The sequence below is a fragment of the Petromyzon marinus genome, assembly GCF_048934315.1.
Source record: "Petromyzon marinus isolate PM22_M1 ecotype Great Lakes invasive population chromosome 68 unlocalized genomic scaffold, UKy_Petmar_22M1.pri1.0 chr68_unloc.1, whole genome shotgun sequence".
NCBI classification, from domain to species: Eukaryota; Metazoa; Chordata; class Hyperoartia; order Petromyzontiformes; family Petromyzontidae; genus Petromyzon; species Petromyzon marinus.
This window is the reverse complement of record NW_027422597.1, coordinates 4522140-4537360: the sequence shown is the minus strand read 5'-3', so window position 1 is coordinate 4537360 and position 15221 is coordinate 4522140. Positions and strand designations below refer to the sequence as shown.

At 45.3% G+C, this 15221-nt stretch overlaps 1 protein-coding gene across 1 annotated transcript; it reads right to left on the bottom strand.

Moving 5' to 3' along the window:
- Nucleotides 1-6722: 6722 nt before the first annotated feature.
- LOC142908022 (aerolysin-like protein) lies at nt 6723-11912 on the bottom strand. The gene is made up of 2 exons (XM_076058157.1): nt 11892-11912; nt 6723-9092 (listed from the first exon to the last, which is right to left on the bottom strand). Exon 2 carries the CDS (start codon nt 9076-9078, stop codon nt 8137-8139), a length of 942 nt encoding a protein of 313 aa, XP_075914272.1. The 5' UTR covers nt 9079-9092; nt 11892-11912; the 3' UTR covers nt 6723-8136.
- Between the last annotated feature and the right edge of the window lie 3309 nt (nt 11913-15221).

The window sequence follows — 15221 nt, the reverse complement described above, 5'->3', positions numbered from 1 at the left end:
CCATTAGAGCACGTGGGGAGACACCCTGGCCGACAGGTTTTCACCCAGAAGCCCTCGTAAAGGGATAATCTTCACGGTTTCCTGCGGCCAGGGAATTGGACAATCTCCTCCGACGCTAACACCCACCGCGGCGCCGTGACTTTGGTTGTAATTACATGGTCACGACGGGGCTGCTGAGCCACCGCTTGTAGAAAGCACACACAACACACACGGGTCAGCATGCAGGTAGGAGGGCAGAGCCACGAGCGGCGGGAAAGCAGGGTCGCCCTCCGGCTGGAGGGCCGCTGAGCAGGTAAATTTAGATGCGGACGTCGCTGAAAGCAACGGCACGGGGGATGCTGGGATACAGATGGGCCTAACGATTGGCGGTTGATCCCAGCGAGCTGATTGGCCCGCGAGTCGGCACTAGGTAGCACCTTTGATGTAGAAAGAATAAAGCGGGTCAGGGCGAAGGGAAAAAGTTATCTGGCTACTCGAATCAACCCCAGGCCCGTCAACTCCCGAGTCCAGCCACGCGAACGTCCGTGGGAGGTATCGACGCGCCGCGAGGACCAGCCGGCAGTGACGACGAACCGTGAGTAAGAGAGAGAGAGAGAGGGAGTTGGGACTTAGCTTAAGAGCAAAACCAGAGAGGGTAAAGGGGAGAAGGACAGGTAGAGTGTAGTGCCGACTATCGAGAGATAGATTGGTCCTGCCCCGCTGATCCCGACTGACTCGGTTAAATAAGGGCTCGCCGACGCGATGGAATAAATCGTCGGCGGTTACATAACGGACTGGTGTGGTTTCTGCGAGGGTGTGGAAAGAGAGTGGAAGCGTGGGTGCGCTTGCTGTCGCGGTGGTCGTTACATAACAGACTGGTGTGGTTTTTGCGGAAGCGTGGGTGCGCTTGCTGTCGCGGTGGTCGTTACATAACAGACTGGTGTGGTTTTTGCGGAAGCGTGGGTGCGCTTGCTGTCGCGGTGGTCGTTACATAACAGACTGGTGTGGTTTTTGCGGAAGCGTGGGTGCGCTTTCTGTCGCGGTGGTCGTTACATAACAGACTGGTGTGGGTTTTGCGGAAGCATGGGTGCGCTTGCTGTCGCGGTGGTCGTTACATAACAGACTAGTGTGGTTTTTGCGGAAGCGTGGGTGCGCTTGCTGTCGCGGTGGTCGTTACATAACAGACTGGTGTGGTTTTTGCGAGGGTGTGGAAAGAGAGTGGAAGCGTGGGTGCGCTTGCTGTTCTCGGTGGTCGCCACGTGGGTGGAGCGGCGCCGCGTGGAGTGTGTGCGCTACAAACAGTCGGCTGCAGACTCCCACGTTGCGAGCGGATACCCGTCTCGCACGCATGCCCATCGCATAGCCCTTTAAACCCGTTTAATCCAATCCCCCCAAGCGTCGGAGTGAGCACGAACGACGTCGCTTACCCTCCGACCTTTAACCCCCCTGTTACCCGCGCGTGATTGGTGCGTGGGACTGCGCGGGCGGGGAGCGTCGCGTTTGGGTGCCGGCGAAGCGCTAGCGGGCCCCCGGGCGGTCGAGTGTGATGCCTCACCGGCCGGAAACCCGGACTCGGGGGGGAACAGCACAGGGGGGGGAACAGGAGCCCGACGACCTTTCCCCGCCCGGGGAGGGGTGCGGCGGCGGCAGCTCCCACACTAGTGGAGAGTCTGGGAGCGTCGGTACTTCGCGGACAGGGTCGCTGGCAGGAGAGATCCCGGGGGCCGGCGACCCTAACAACCTCCTCCTGCAACGAGCCCGGCACAGCAGTCAACCCAAAGCACCTGCTGGGTCTGTCCAGCAACCCTTTGAAACTTCACATGGCCTCATAAGTGCCGTGGTGACGTCACAAGGGGGATGGGACACGTGTCTGAGTTACAATTAATGAGTTCTGCTCGGGTCGTCATTAACAAAGCTTACCTAACCTATCCACACTACAAATTGCAATCACCTTTACTGGCTACTCCTATAGGCTTCCATAGGTTTTACATCAAACCTTCCACCACATTTCCTACACGACATAACCATCTTCTTATCCACACTACAAATTACAATCACCTCCACAGGCTATTCCCATAGCCTCCATTACCTGTCCTCACGTTCCCCAATTTGCTTAAGAAACCACGCTTATCCGCACTATGCATTAAAATCGCCGTCGCCGGCCAATCAAATAGAGCACCCATAGGCTCTCACGTTTCCTGCCCTCCACATTCCCTACATGACATAAGCTTCGCTAACTATCCGCACTACAATTGCCTTCGCCGGCAAACTCCCATAGAGCTCCCATCGTCTCCTATGTTAAGCTACCACCACATTCCCCAGTTTTCGCTTAAGAAACCACGCTTATCCATAGAGACACAAAGAGACCCATAGTTCAGTTCATTTATTAGGTATAGCCCTGTGAGCCATTCAGCTCTTGAATCGGGTGCAACCACAACCAACTAAAAAAAGAACAAGAAACATCTTAAAGTGACTACATGCAACAGAAAAAATCAAGGAAAAAAACAGCAAAGTCTTCCAGAAAAAGCACCGCATATCAACGCTGTGTGCAAAAATCCCAGTGGGATGCTTGTCAAACAATAACAACCATAAGACAATTTCAATTGCAGTTACCAGTCTAACTCTGTGTATTTCAACAAACAAATATGGCTAAACCAGACCCTTTTCGAAATCACCAAAATAAAGCTATAAAAACAATTTAACAGTGATCACAGGAATTGTGATTACAATTTAACAATAAACGATATACGTGACATGCACGACCAATTCTAGATTTGAAGCTTTCGTGACTGCAAGGATCCATACTCTTTGGTTCTATTCGGTAAAGTCACGTAGGTAAAAAATAAAACAACAAAAATCACGACGTTTCGGCCACAACACAAGCAGCCTTCATCAGGTGAAGGGACTGTGTTGTCATGAGGACAGCTTTGGAGTGAAAACAGCCAAGCCGAGGTCGCGTCCGTTAAGCTGTAAAATCTAGAATCCACAAAACTTACCTCACATAGAGACCCACAAACTCACTTCACACAGAGACCCACACACTGAGACCTACACACTCACGACACACAGACACACATTGAGACCCACAAACTCACAACACAGAGACCCACAGACTCACCTCACACAGACACCCACAGACTCACCTCACACAGAGACACACAGAGACCCACAGGCTCACCTCACACTGAGACACACAGACTCACCACACAAACACACAAAGAGACCACAGACTCACCTCACACAGAGACCCACAGACTCACCACACACAGACACACACAGACACCCACACTCAAACCACACAGAGACCCACAGATTAACCTCACACAGACACACACAGACTCACCACACAGACACACAAAGAGACCACAGACTCACCTCACACAGAGACCCACAGACTCACCACACAGACATACAAAGAGACCACAGACTCACCTCACACAGATACCCACACTCAAACCACACAGACACCCACAGACTCACCTCACACAGAGACCCACAGGGCCACAGACTCACCACACACAGACACGCACACTCACCTCACAGATACCCACAGACTCACCTCTCACAGAGACTCACAGACTCTCCACACACAGACACCCACACTCAAACCACACAGACACCCACAGATTCACCTCACACAGAGGCACACAGAGACCCGCAGACTCACCTCTCACAGAGACTCACAGACTCTCCACACACAGACACCAACACTCAAACCACACAGACACCCACAGACTCACCTCACACAGAGGCACACAGACTCACCACACAGACACACAAAGAGACTCACAGACTCACCACACACAGACACCCACACTCAAACCATACAGAGACCCACAGACTACCCTTACACAGACACACAAAGTGACCCACACAATCACCACACAGAGCACCCAGAGACTCATCACTTAGAGACCCGCAGACTCTCCACACAAAGACCCACAAACTCACCTCACACAGAGACCCACAGACTCACTACACAGAGACCCACAAACTCACCACACAGAGACCCACAAACTCACTTAACACAGAGTCCCACATACTACCACACCGCTGTCATCGCACCAGCACCACGGTGCATCACGTGGCACCGCCTAGCTACTACCACTACCACACCTCTGTCATCGCAACCAGCACCACGGTGCGTCACGTGGCACCGTCTAGCTGTTACCACTACAACACCGCTGTTATCGCACCAGCACCACGGCGTGTCTACCACTACCACACCGCTGGTCATCGCACTACGACACGTTAATTTTTAAATGTATGCACACGTATACAGTAAAACCTTGGATTGCGAGCATAATCTGTTCCGGAAACGTGTTTGTAATCCAAAGCACTCGTATATCAAGGCACTCGTATATCAGTTGTGATCATGTGACGCTCGTTAGACAAAGCGTATACGTACTACTCGTATTGCAAGACCTCGTTCGTTTATCAAATTAATATTTATTTAAAAATTTTGCTCGTCTTGCAAAACACTCGCAGACCAAGACCAAGTTTCTCGCAATTCAAGGTTTTACTGTATTTATATTTTTATACGTAAAATGTTCAATTATTTTTTTACGTGTTCATATAACTACTTGTGGTAAGTACCCGGCGTTGCCCGGGCGACAAAGGCAGACAAACACATGGACTTACACACGGACATCGACCCACACACATAGAAAACATCGACTTAGATGGACACACACACGGTTAAACCCAGGATGGATCGTGAGCAGGCCAGCTTAAATGTTTCGAACCGGCGAAGATGTTCCATTAAGGGGGTGCACGTGTCGCAAGCGTAGAGAAGGGAGGGAATTACCGTGGAAGAGAAGACCTGGAGCTTCATGCGGAGCGAGAGACCAGGTACCTTCCACACAGCATAACGCAGCCGATGAAAATATAATGACGCTCGACTGATTTGGAGTGGGACCTCTGCTGTTTAACCGGAGCTGGTCATGAGTACACTGGGCAGGTATGGGAATCTCTGCAATATCTGCACAACTGCCGCATCACCAATTGTGAGTTGTGGCGGTGGATTGTCCGATGGTACAAAATACCCAGGCAGGTGCTTAGTTTTGGTAGGGCTGATGGTAAGGCCCAACCTCTTAGTGGCACGCTCCAGGTTCAGCAGCAGCGACTCCAACTCCTCCTCTGAGTGAGTAGCAATCACCAGAGCATCGGCATACATAACATGGTTGAGAAAAGGGAGCCATCCCTTGACCGCACCCGGGCATCGATCAGCCTCCCATTGTATCTGTATCACATGGTAATTCCTCCGGTACAGCCATTGAAGGCTTCACCAACTACGTGGTCAAAAGATATGTTAAATAATGTGGGAGCCAGAGGACATCCCTGTCACACCCCAAGGTGTAGAGGGAATGGCTGTGACTGACGGCCTGTAGTTTGACGCGGGGCTGCTCAATATCATAACGGTCCTTAAGTATCGTGAGCAAATGGGGAGGGACTCCGAAAGCATGAAGAACACCAAAGGCCTGGCCTACTGATAGTATCATAGGCCTTGACCAGGTCAATAAAACAGACACATAGACTCACACGCACACATGGAGCTACAGACATGCAAAGAAATGGACTCACACTAACTCACATGGAGCCACACACACAAAGCGACTATCACACACGCCCATGGACTGACACACACAGACATATTGACTCACACACACAAACACATAGACGTACACACACACACATATGGAGTCACACATGCATAGACATCCACTTTAGATACGCACACATGGAGTTACACACATATATATCGACGTACACACATACAGCAATTCACACACACACATCGACTTACACACGGACATACGTGGACTAAAAAACACACATTGACGTATAGTACACTGATGTACTTACACGCATATCAACTAAGACACACACACGCATTGACTTACACACACATATCGAGTGACACACACACACATGTATGGATTTACACACACATGTGGACTACAACACACATATGGACTGACAACACACACACACATCGACTGACAAACATAGACACACAAACGCACGTTAACTTACACACTCAGATGGTGCCATGCACACACATCGACTAGCACACAAACATGGACTAACACACACATAGAGTGACTGATACGCACACAAATGGACTGACACGCACACTTGGACTGACACACACAAACACTTCGACGTACACACACACATCGGGTGTTGTCCGTTCGAAAAAGACAGACACACACATGGACTTAAACACACGTATGGACCTAAACGTACACATATGGACTCAAACACACACACAACTCGACTCAAACACAAACACATTGACTTACATACACACATATGAACTTACACACACATATGGCCTAACACACACATGGACTAACACACACACACACATTTGGATTTTTTGATTGATGAGCTGGCACTGCTAAGGTTCTGGATTCGAAATTAGGTCAGCACTCAGACCTCTGAGTGATGAATCGAGAATATAGGTTTATCATACGCGATTGAAGTTATATCTAAAAACCAAGATCTCACTTCTGCTACGCGTTATCTGCACACATACTAGCTTACGTTTTGATAACTGTGATGGAGGGGTTATCTTCGTGCAGTCATTCGTGACCGGGTTGAGACCATCAACTCACCACACTTGACTGTGCAGTTTCATTACAGGCGAATGCCTGTATTTGAACAAAGGTTTTCAGTGATGCTGGCTCAAAGGGGTTGTGGATGTGATAATGATGATACTGAATGCAAACACAATCCAATGATTTTTTTAAGATATTTTATTTTGCATCACAAGCCCAAAGCATTGCAGAACATGCAACTGACTAGTTGCATGCAATTTCCTATAATTAAAGAGCATGCAATTGTAATCTAAATACATTAATCCAGATGGTGGTGCTGATGGAAATGATAGCACTGCAAGAGAAGTTCTTTAATTTTCTGGTGTCACCTTTGGAGAAATTGTTGGTAATTCGAGGCCAGTTATCATTATTTGTATATTCATTGTAGTGTGAAATGGAAAACAAATATGAGCGTTTTTGAAAATAGGTGTCCCAACACAAATGAAGATTGGTTGATTGTTTGAGGAATCTTTATCTTTCCGTCATCGTTTTGTTTGGTATCATTCACACGTGGATGTCTTCTCTCTATAATTTTAGTAGAAATGTTGGTCAAGTCCATCGATTATTCTGTTCGTGGCAGCATGCAGAAACTGTATTGTCAAGATATATGGTTGTATAATTTTTCCGTGGAGAATGTCGTTAGCTGTGTGCTTCGTGTGAGTTTTCACTCTTCAGCTGCTCATTTCTGAAGCCCATAAAGTTTCACCTCTTTTACCTCCTTCCAGTCATTTATGTCGGTCATCCAACTTGTACTTTGATGTTTTGAACCCCTCCAGATTTGCACTCTACCGATCAGCGTTGCCTATGCCAGTGTGTATTGTCTTGTTACATTGCCCAAACCACTGCAGGAAGTTTTTTTTTTTTCCATTTGCTTTTGCTAGTTCGGGGTCATTCTCACGTAAGTAAATGGCAAAAGTAACGTTAAAAATGATTTATTATCTGTGAAATGATAGTTAGATTGTAAAATCAAATATTATGAAGATACCCTCTCCTGTGTTGGTTTGATCTGGAACTGTTTTTGTCGTCGTTTTGTTGCCTTGCCCAAGTTGGCATTTAGTGTTGAAAAATCGGCAGGAATGTACTTATGCTATTTGTACTTATATACTTTATTTATTCGTATTTCTTTATATAACTTTAAGCTACTGGCTTACCATTGATCTACTTTTTACTCCTATCGTGTTTTGTATTGTTTGTTGTTGTAACTTGCTGAATCGCCCCTACTGGACATCTGTAAAAAAGAGATAAATTTATCGTCGGATTCCTCCGGGATAAAGACAGATTATGATCATTCCATTGTGATTTCTGAGCGAACAGACTCAATTATGTACGGTATGTGCGAGAAAAATTCGTTGAAATAACTGCATCTCCGTGTAAATTATTTTTTCACCGATTCAAAGGTTCCTTAATTGCACGAACTGAAATCTCCCAAATGGCATATGTATTGCATCATATTTTATACCGCAGGGTTCAATAAACTATTAAATAAAGATAGGCAGCGTTGAATGCAGCATGCAGTTAGTAAAGCGCAGCACGTGCGTGCTTTTCCGGTGCCGTTTCACTTTTCCTTTGTTACTACAGTCGCCTTGGTGTAGGCGAGGCCCTTGTAGACACCCTCCATTGGGATGTCGTAGGTGGCGCCGTTCAATAAGGAGATGCGCACCGTACCCTTGTACGGGAGGTCGATTTCCGCGCGACCGATATTGATGTCGATCGCAGTGGTCTTGTGTGGAGGAACCGTGACGTTGAATGAGAGGAGCTCGGTTTTCGATTCTGAATTCTCCACGGCGTGCGTACTCTCGGTGCTAACGGTAAAACTAAAGCCAGCTTCAACATCCACGACATCCGGAACGCCGGCTGAGACGGTGAGGCTCACGGTTGCCTCCAGCTTGTTTGTGATCGACCAGGAGGAGGTTTTGGTCACGGTCTTGGAGGTTTCAATTTTATAGGTTTGGGGGACAGAACCAGTATTCTTGTAACTGAGTGATTTGATCTCTTCCATCTGGACTTTTGGAAGCTCCCTGTGCAGTGTAGGGTATGTCACGTTGATCAATTCTGAACTTTTAACCGAATTGATGAAGAGGAAGCCCATGCTGTCGATGTCTGAACCGCCTTTGCCCATAATTCCAAGGCAGATTCCAGAGCGGATGTCGACTGGGTACTCGGTCTTTAGGCCCCAGTCTGTCATCTTCACGAAGAATTCCCTGCCTTTGGTTGTCCTGAACTTGAAGGCGCCCAGGCGTGAGCCAGCCCCATTCCCCCACAGTGAGAGGGACGAAAACAGCTCCCCGGGCTGGAACACAAACTCTTTGTGAGATCCCGAGGGACTGCCGTACTGTGCAGTCCTTCCGTCCGTCAGCCAGGCCTTCACGCACTTGATCTGCCACCCTCCAACCCACACCCAGATTTTTTCCAGCGTTGCTCCATTTCTCCTCCCATCAAAACTGAAGGATGTTCCTCCTTGTCCTCCACAGGTGTGTAAGGCCAAAGCATAAGGCATTTTCTCCTTTCTTCCTGCACATTACAAGATACAGATTTGTTTAAATTATTAAAGGAATTTAAAACATCGTGATATTCACAGTTTGACTTTCAAAACCACATTATATTGACACATTTGTAATAGTTATGCACTTCTAAATTTGCATGTCGACTCAGATGTTATCGACAATTCAATAACAAATATCACTATTGCGAAAAAACTGTGAAAAAGCAGTACATCATCATGTTGGGAAATTGTAAAAAACACACACATTGCATCAGATTATTAACTCGTAATGGCTAACTTACAGCTAAAGACAATGAAAGAGGAGCAGACAGTGACAAGGTTAGATAATTTACAAGAATAACTGTTTGAGGTTAAGAGAGACTTGTCTGCAAGAGAAATACAGCTTCTCTGAAATAAAAGTTGACACAACACAGTACAGCAAATCCTTCCCTCGAGGTTTTACTGTTTTGGGCCAAATTTATTGAGGTACTGTTCGCCGATTGTGCCCTGTGGCTCGACCATTCGCAGTTGATCTAGAGATTCCTGTATGCATGGTAAATGTACTGCTCGCGATTATGCTGCCATGAAAGTACACAATGCGCCATCTTGTCCCCATCGTATTGCCCAAGTGGCCCATCGTGGTATCCCAGGCCACGTGGTGTTCCTATATTCCAGTGGATAGACAGTGAGGTTCAGCCGCTCACGATTTTAACTTCCTGCAGTGAACAGTACTGTACACGGTTACCTATACAGTACATCTACGAATAGCCCCTCCTGTATTCAAAAGCTTTCTTTAAGATGTTTGATTCAAGCATAGCCTCATCCATATGGAATCACAAAATAGCGCAAATAGATTTTTATTCCCTTACGTTACTTAGGAGATATCGGGGCCTGACCCTTTGCAGATTTCCTAAAATAGAACAAAACAATCGCTTTCAGAACTTTATTCAATAGATCAACAAGAAAAAGTAAACGACATGGAAAAACTGGGAGAAGGCTCGGTGAGCTGCTGGTTGTTTGCTGCGGTTACCTAAGCTCCTATCAAATATAGATCGCGGGTCCTGAAACCATTATTCACGGTTTCTAACACATTGGGGAAATGCAACCACAGGTGAATCTCATTCCACTTCTTAAACACATTGTGGAAATGCAACCACAGGTGAATCTCATTCCACTCCTTCATATGTAGACAATCGCCTCTGTGGGGCAACCAATCACTAACAATACGATGCACAAGGGCTAACTGGCCTGGCTGGAGAGAGATAGGCTTGGAAAGGGTGGGGGACCTTCCAATTAGGGTTACCAAAATATCAGGGACACCATCCAAAGCTACAAACAAAAACTTTTACCTCATCACTCACCCAATCTTGGATGGTCTGGTGGAAAAAGGAAATGAAAAGTTTGTGCAGGAGATTGAGACCGGGTTAGAGCCAAAACTAGAAAGCTGAGGGGGAAAGGCTGCTGGGACAGGACATTCCTCACCAGAAATGGACTCAAATATGTTGGGCTCAGACAGCAGGCCGCAGGTCCCTTCCTCTAAACATAATTTAGTTCAAATTCACACATTCCTCTCCTAATTGCCCTAGATACCACAATGCACGGTACAGATGTAACTGAATGCCTTCTGGACGTGCCCAGATATTTTAGAATTTTACGAGAATTTAACGGATTATTTTAATCGGAACTTGGCACAGAGCTGAGCCCCTCAGTGGACTAAACTTTGCGGGGCTTGAAAACAAAAGGGCTATCGGTACGCCAATATGCCTTACTGAAAACCGGCTATATTGTAGCAAGAAAGACAATACTAGCAAATTGGAAACAAGAACCCCCTCTTGGGGACTCTGGCACAGAACTATCCGTGCCTTGGCGGGAATCAGCTCCTTAACCAGGATCTACCAGGGATATAATAAGAGTAAGAGGCAATGTGGTCCCCATTTTATTGACCCTGCCTGAATAACCAGAAAAGTAGGGAGCGGGGCAAGGGGATGAACTCCAGACACTGAAACATTGCAATAGTCACCATTGCTCCTTGGGGAAAATAAGAAGGATAAGCCCAGACATCACGCTTATGTTACTTTGTTTCCTGTCAAGTTTGGATAAATTATTCCCCTTCCTCCCCCTTGTCCTTCTTCTTCCCCTTCCCAGTTAATCTGCTGCTCCTGATCGTTGCCTCTGTCGTAGGTCAGCGAGCCCAAGGGCATCCAGACGGGTCCCCATTTAAGGATTTATTGCACCGGGTTCGACACACGTTCGTAATTGGTATCGCCCTCTGTGATGGCCATGTTCTGGACTCTTACAAAAAAACATGCATTGGATAAATAAAGGGTGGACGATTGACCCAGGACATCAAGAGTCGTGTTTTTCTTCTTCTTCTTCATGTGATGCAGTGTGGATATCAAAGAGAGAGAGAGAGACAGGAAGAGAGCAAAGGTAGAGGGGAGGCACGAGTATTGCACAATCGACGTCACTTTTACACAGACAAACGTCATCAATGCATTTGTATGTAAAGTTTTTTTCTTGAACATTTAAACCAACGTTGTATGATTGTCAATTGAATTCACATCTTTATATTTTTAGGAGTTGCTTGCTGCTGATGCTGTTATACGTTTTTTTTTTTCACTGATTTGTGACAGTACCTTACAGAACGGATTTGTAGTGAAAATAAACACAGAAATCCGATAGCATCTTGTTTTGCCAACATCACACCAAACAGGCAGGTTCTCAAGGGGTGCCAGCTCAGAAGGACTTACCTGGGAGTCACCTGTCCAACACACACACCACCTGAATTTTTAAGAACGAGACCAGTCAGGAGTAACCCACATACTCACCTTAAGGTTCTCTTCCCAGAGCATGATTTTCTATCACCAGAACACTGTCATTTATACTACTGTTGCACAGGCCACGTGATCCAGCTACAACCTAAATTATAGATCGCTTCGCATCACTCACGTCAGAATAGTTTATGTAAATATAGTTTGGCATATTTCCAGAAATTATGAATATTTAATCTATCATACATTGATATGTTTTTCAAACTTGAACCTCTCTTTCTTTTTCATGATGACGAGGTGGAGTGAATCAATGAGTGGTGTATTATCAAACAAGGTCCTTCTAACATTATGGAACCTTGTTTCCGTGCCAAACATCGTAATCCTTCCATTAAAAAAATATTCTGAAGCAGAAAGTTAGTAGTGCCAGATACACCAGCCACATTTGCTACCGTGTAGCAATATTTTAATGTCGATGTAAAATTCAATTGAGGGACATGATTATTTTGGTGTGTTCTGGGACTGTTGTTGTACATATCCGGGAAAGATCTAGATTGTTGTTGTTGTCTTGGTGAGGGACTGTTGTTGCTGTTGTCTTGGAGTTGTCTGGGACTGTTGTTGTTGTTTTGGTGTATAACTCTTGTACTTGTCATGGTGTTTTCTTGGACGCTTGATGTTGTTTTTGTCATTTTGCTGTTTTGCCCCAGGCGTGCATTTGGTGTCAAAAAATTGGCAGGAATGTATGTTCTTGTGCAATTTGTACATCTATACAGGAGTATCTCACTTAACGAGCATTCTGTCTCTGCTAATTCGAGCGATTTCAATACAGATTAATTTGTTCCAAAACGAGCAACACTCTCAAGGCACTACTTTTAGTTGCAAAAATGATCATCTTAAGCAGCGTTAAAACAAGTATAGCCAAAACATAACCCTCGTGCTCCTCCCAAGAGACCTCATTAGTTAACGTGTGTTGGGCTGAAACAAGCGTTCTATAACTCCTCGTTGGGTAAGGATTTCGCGTATTCATATTCTGTTGTTGTACCCAGAAAATCCTTACTGACTCTCAAGATACATTTTCGAAAGGGCCTCTCTAAGTTTCACAGTAGGGGGCGATTTAGCTGCTCTGTGTAATCTCAATTGAGTAATTTTGCAGATACATTTTCAACATTGGAATGTTCGGCCACACCAGAAACATTTACAAATAAATTGTGAAAGAAGAAAAGCAGAGAACCCATAGGAAACCCATCCAGGAGCTGCTCAGAAATCGAACAAAGGACGTCTAAACTGTGAGGCACAAGTGTTAAAACTCTGCCACCCCGCCTACAGTATCAAATTGAATCCACGAATTGAAATAGAATTGGAAAGAAAAAAATCCCGCTTCAACTACAATGGAAGTCAAATGGTAATAAATTTTAATTATGACTAAAGTTTGTCATCAGAATCCCTATAAATATGACGAAAAATGTAGTGCATTTAGTGAAACAGTTAAGCCATAACTGGTTTATTAGATTAATCTGATATACCAGTCGTTCCCAACCAGTGTGTTTGATGTGTACACCTCCCAGCCTAATATCTTGTCCTCATTCCCTGACCAGCACATAATCTACTGCGAATCATCCCTAACTTTACTTTACAATCCCTGTTCGTACCGCCTTTGGAGATGGTACACCAGATAGCCACTAACAGAAGATTAATGCAGTAATTTATACAAACGTTTAGGCTCCACAGTCCCAGAGTGTCAGGCTACTTTATTCCCAATAATTCGTTTGGTGCGACTGAGTAGTTTCTACTTCGAAAATAACCTTTAAAAATACACAGACCATGAAAACGAGACGTGACAAATGAAACATTACAATCGATCAGACAGAGGTTACGAATCAAGCCATATTACACAACACAAATAAGTAAGACATGCACGTGTAAGATACACGATATAGAAAATTAGCCAATGCAAATGAGACAAACAGCAGAGACAGTTCATAAGATTCAGGGCATTTTAGATGAGTTATTACGAATTGGATATTAGATGGGCAAAGGGAGTAGGTAGAATATGTTAAACAGTAACAATTGAGGGCGAATTATAAAGTAAATAATCATGAGCATCCCCACGCTGAGAAACATGCAAGGAAAGCAATCTTGCTAGCAAGCTGTTATGAGTAGCAAAAACATGTTGCGTAAAGCAGACGTGTTACGTAAGAAGTACCGATATAGATGTCTCTTCTCTTCCATCAGCTGTCAACAGGTGGTTGACAACGAGGCTGAATGAAATGGTTCCTTTGATTTCGGTCACTGGACACGACATTCGCTGTGCCGTGAGGTATGGTGAATTGAATATTGGCTTGGCAACATTGATCGGTAATATTTAACGAATAAATAATCAATAAATAACCGTGATAGTGTTAATGTATTGAGCCTATCATTTTTATTTAGATAGTATTTTTTGGGTTTTTTTTGGAAGCGGAAATGCCTTAGCCCACAAAAAAAGCATCATGGAGAAGGAAGTGAAGTGGCACTGCTGTGACTCTGCTTATCTGAAACCCGATTCACACCACCATCCATCACAGAAGAATTCTCTCATCAAGACTCTGTACCATAGAGCCCAATGCATATCCGACCAGGAAGACATAGGCAGTGAACTCAAGCACGTACACCAAGCTCTTAAGGCAAATGGTTACTCCGACTATACAATCCGCAAAGCTATCACTCAAACCATGAAGAAGGACCCTCTTGAGGAGCCTTTCAAAACCATCACTTTACCTTACATTGCGGGGATCACAAAAAAAGATCTCCAAAATCTTGAATAAACACAAGATCAACGTCCGTTTCAACACATTACATAAAATCCGTGATCTGGTTCCGTCTGTAAAAATATGTGATTCCGGATATACGGTACCCTGGTGTCTAGAAACTAAGTTGCCTCTGTGGTAGTAGTTACATTGGAGAAACCAAACGCCATGTCTCGGACCGCATTCGTGAACACAAAGCAGACCATAAACACGGTAGGACCAACACCTCGGCCATGGCAGATCATTGTTATAATTCAGTAGGCTCACATGACATTGACTTTTCCAAGACAGAGGTTCTTTGTAAGCCATCTGGCTACCATGAGAGATTCGTTCATGAGGCTATCCACATATACAAGCACAAAGACAATTTCAACCTAGAAGATGAATTCTGGCTTAGCAATCATTGGAAAGATTTGATTAACAATTTCAGGTCTTAATTGATTGTTCACGTTTACAGTGGCTTTCAGACATCATACATTAATGTTTCGTCTCCCCCCTCCTCTTTTCAGAACATAGATGGACTAGTGATTGATATGCCGATCGGAACCGTCTCATAAACGCCGTCCAATTGCCAACTTTGGCCTAAAAGCATTGAACGTGAAGT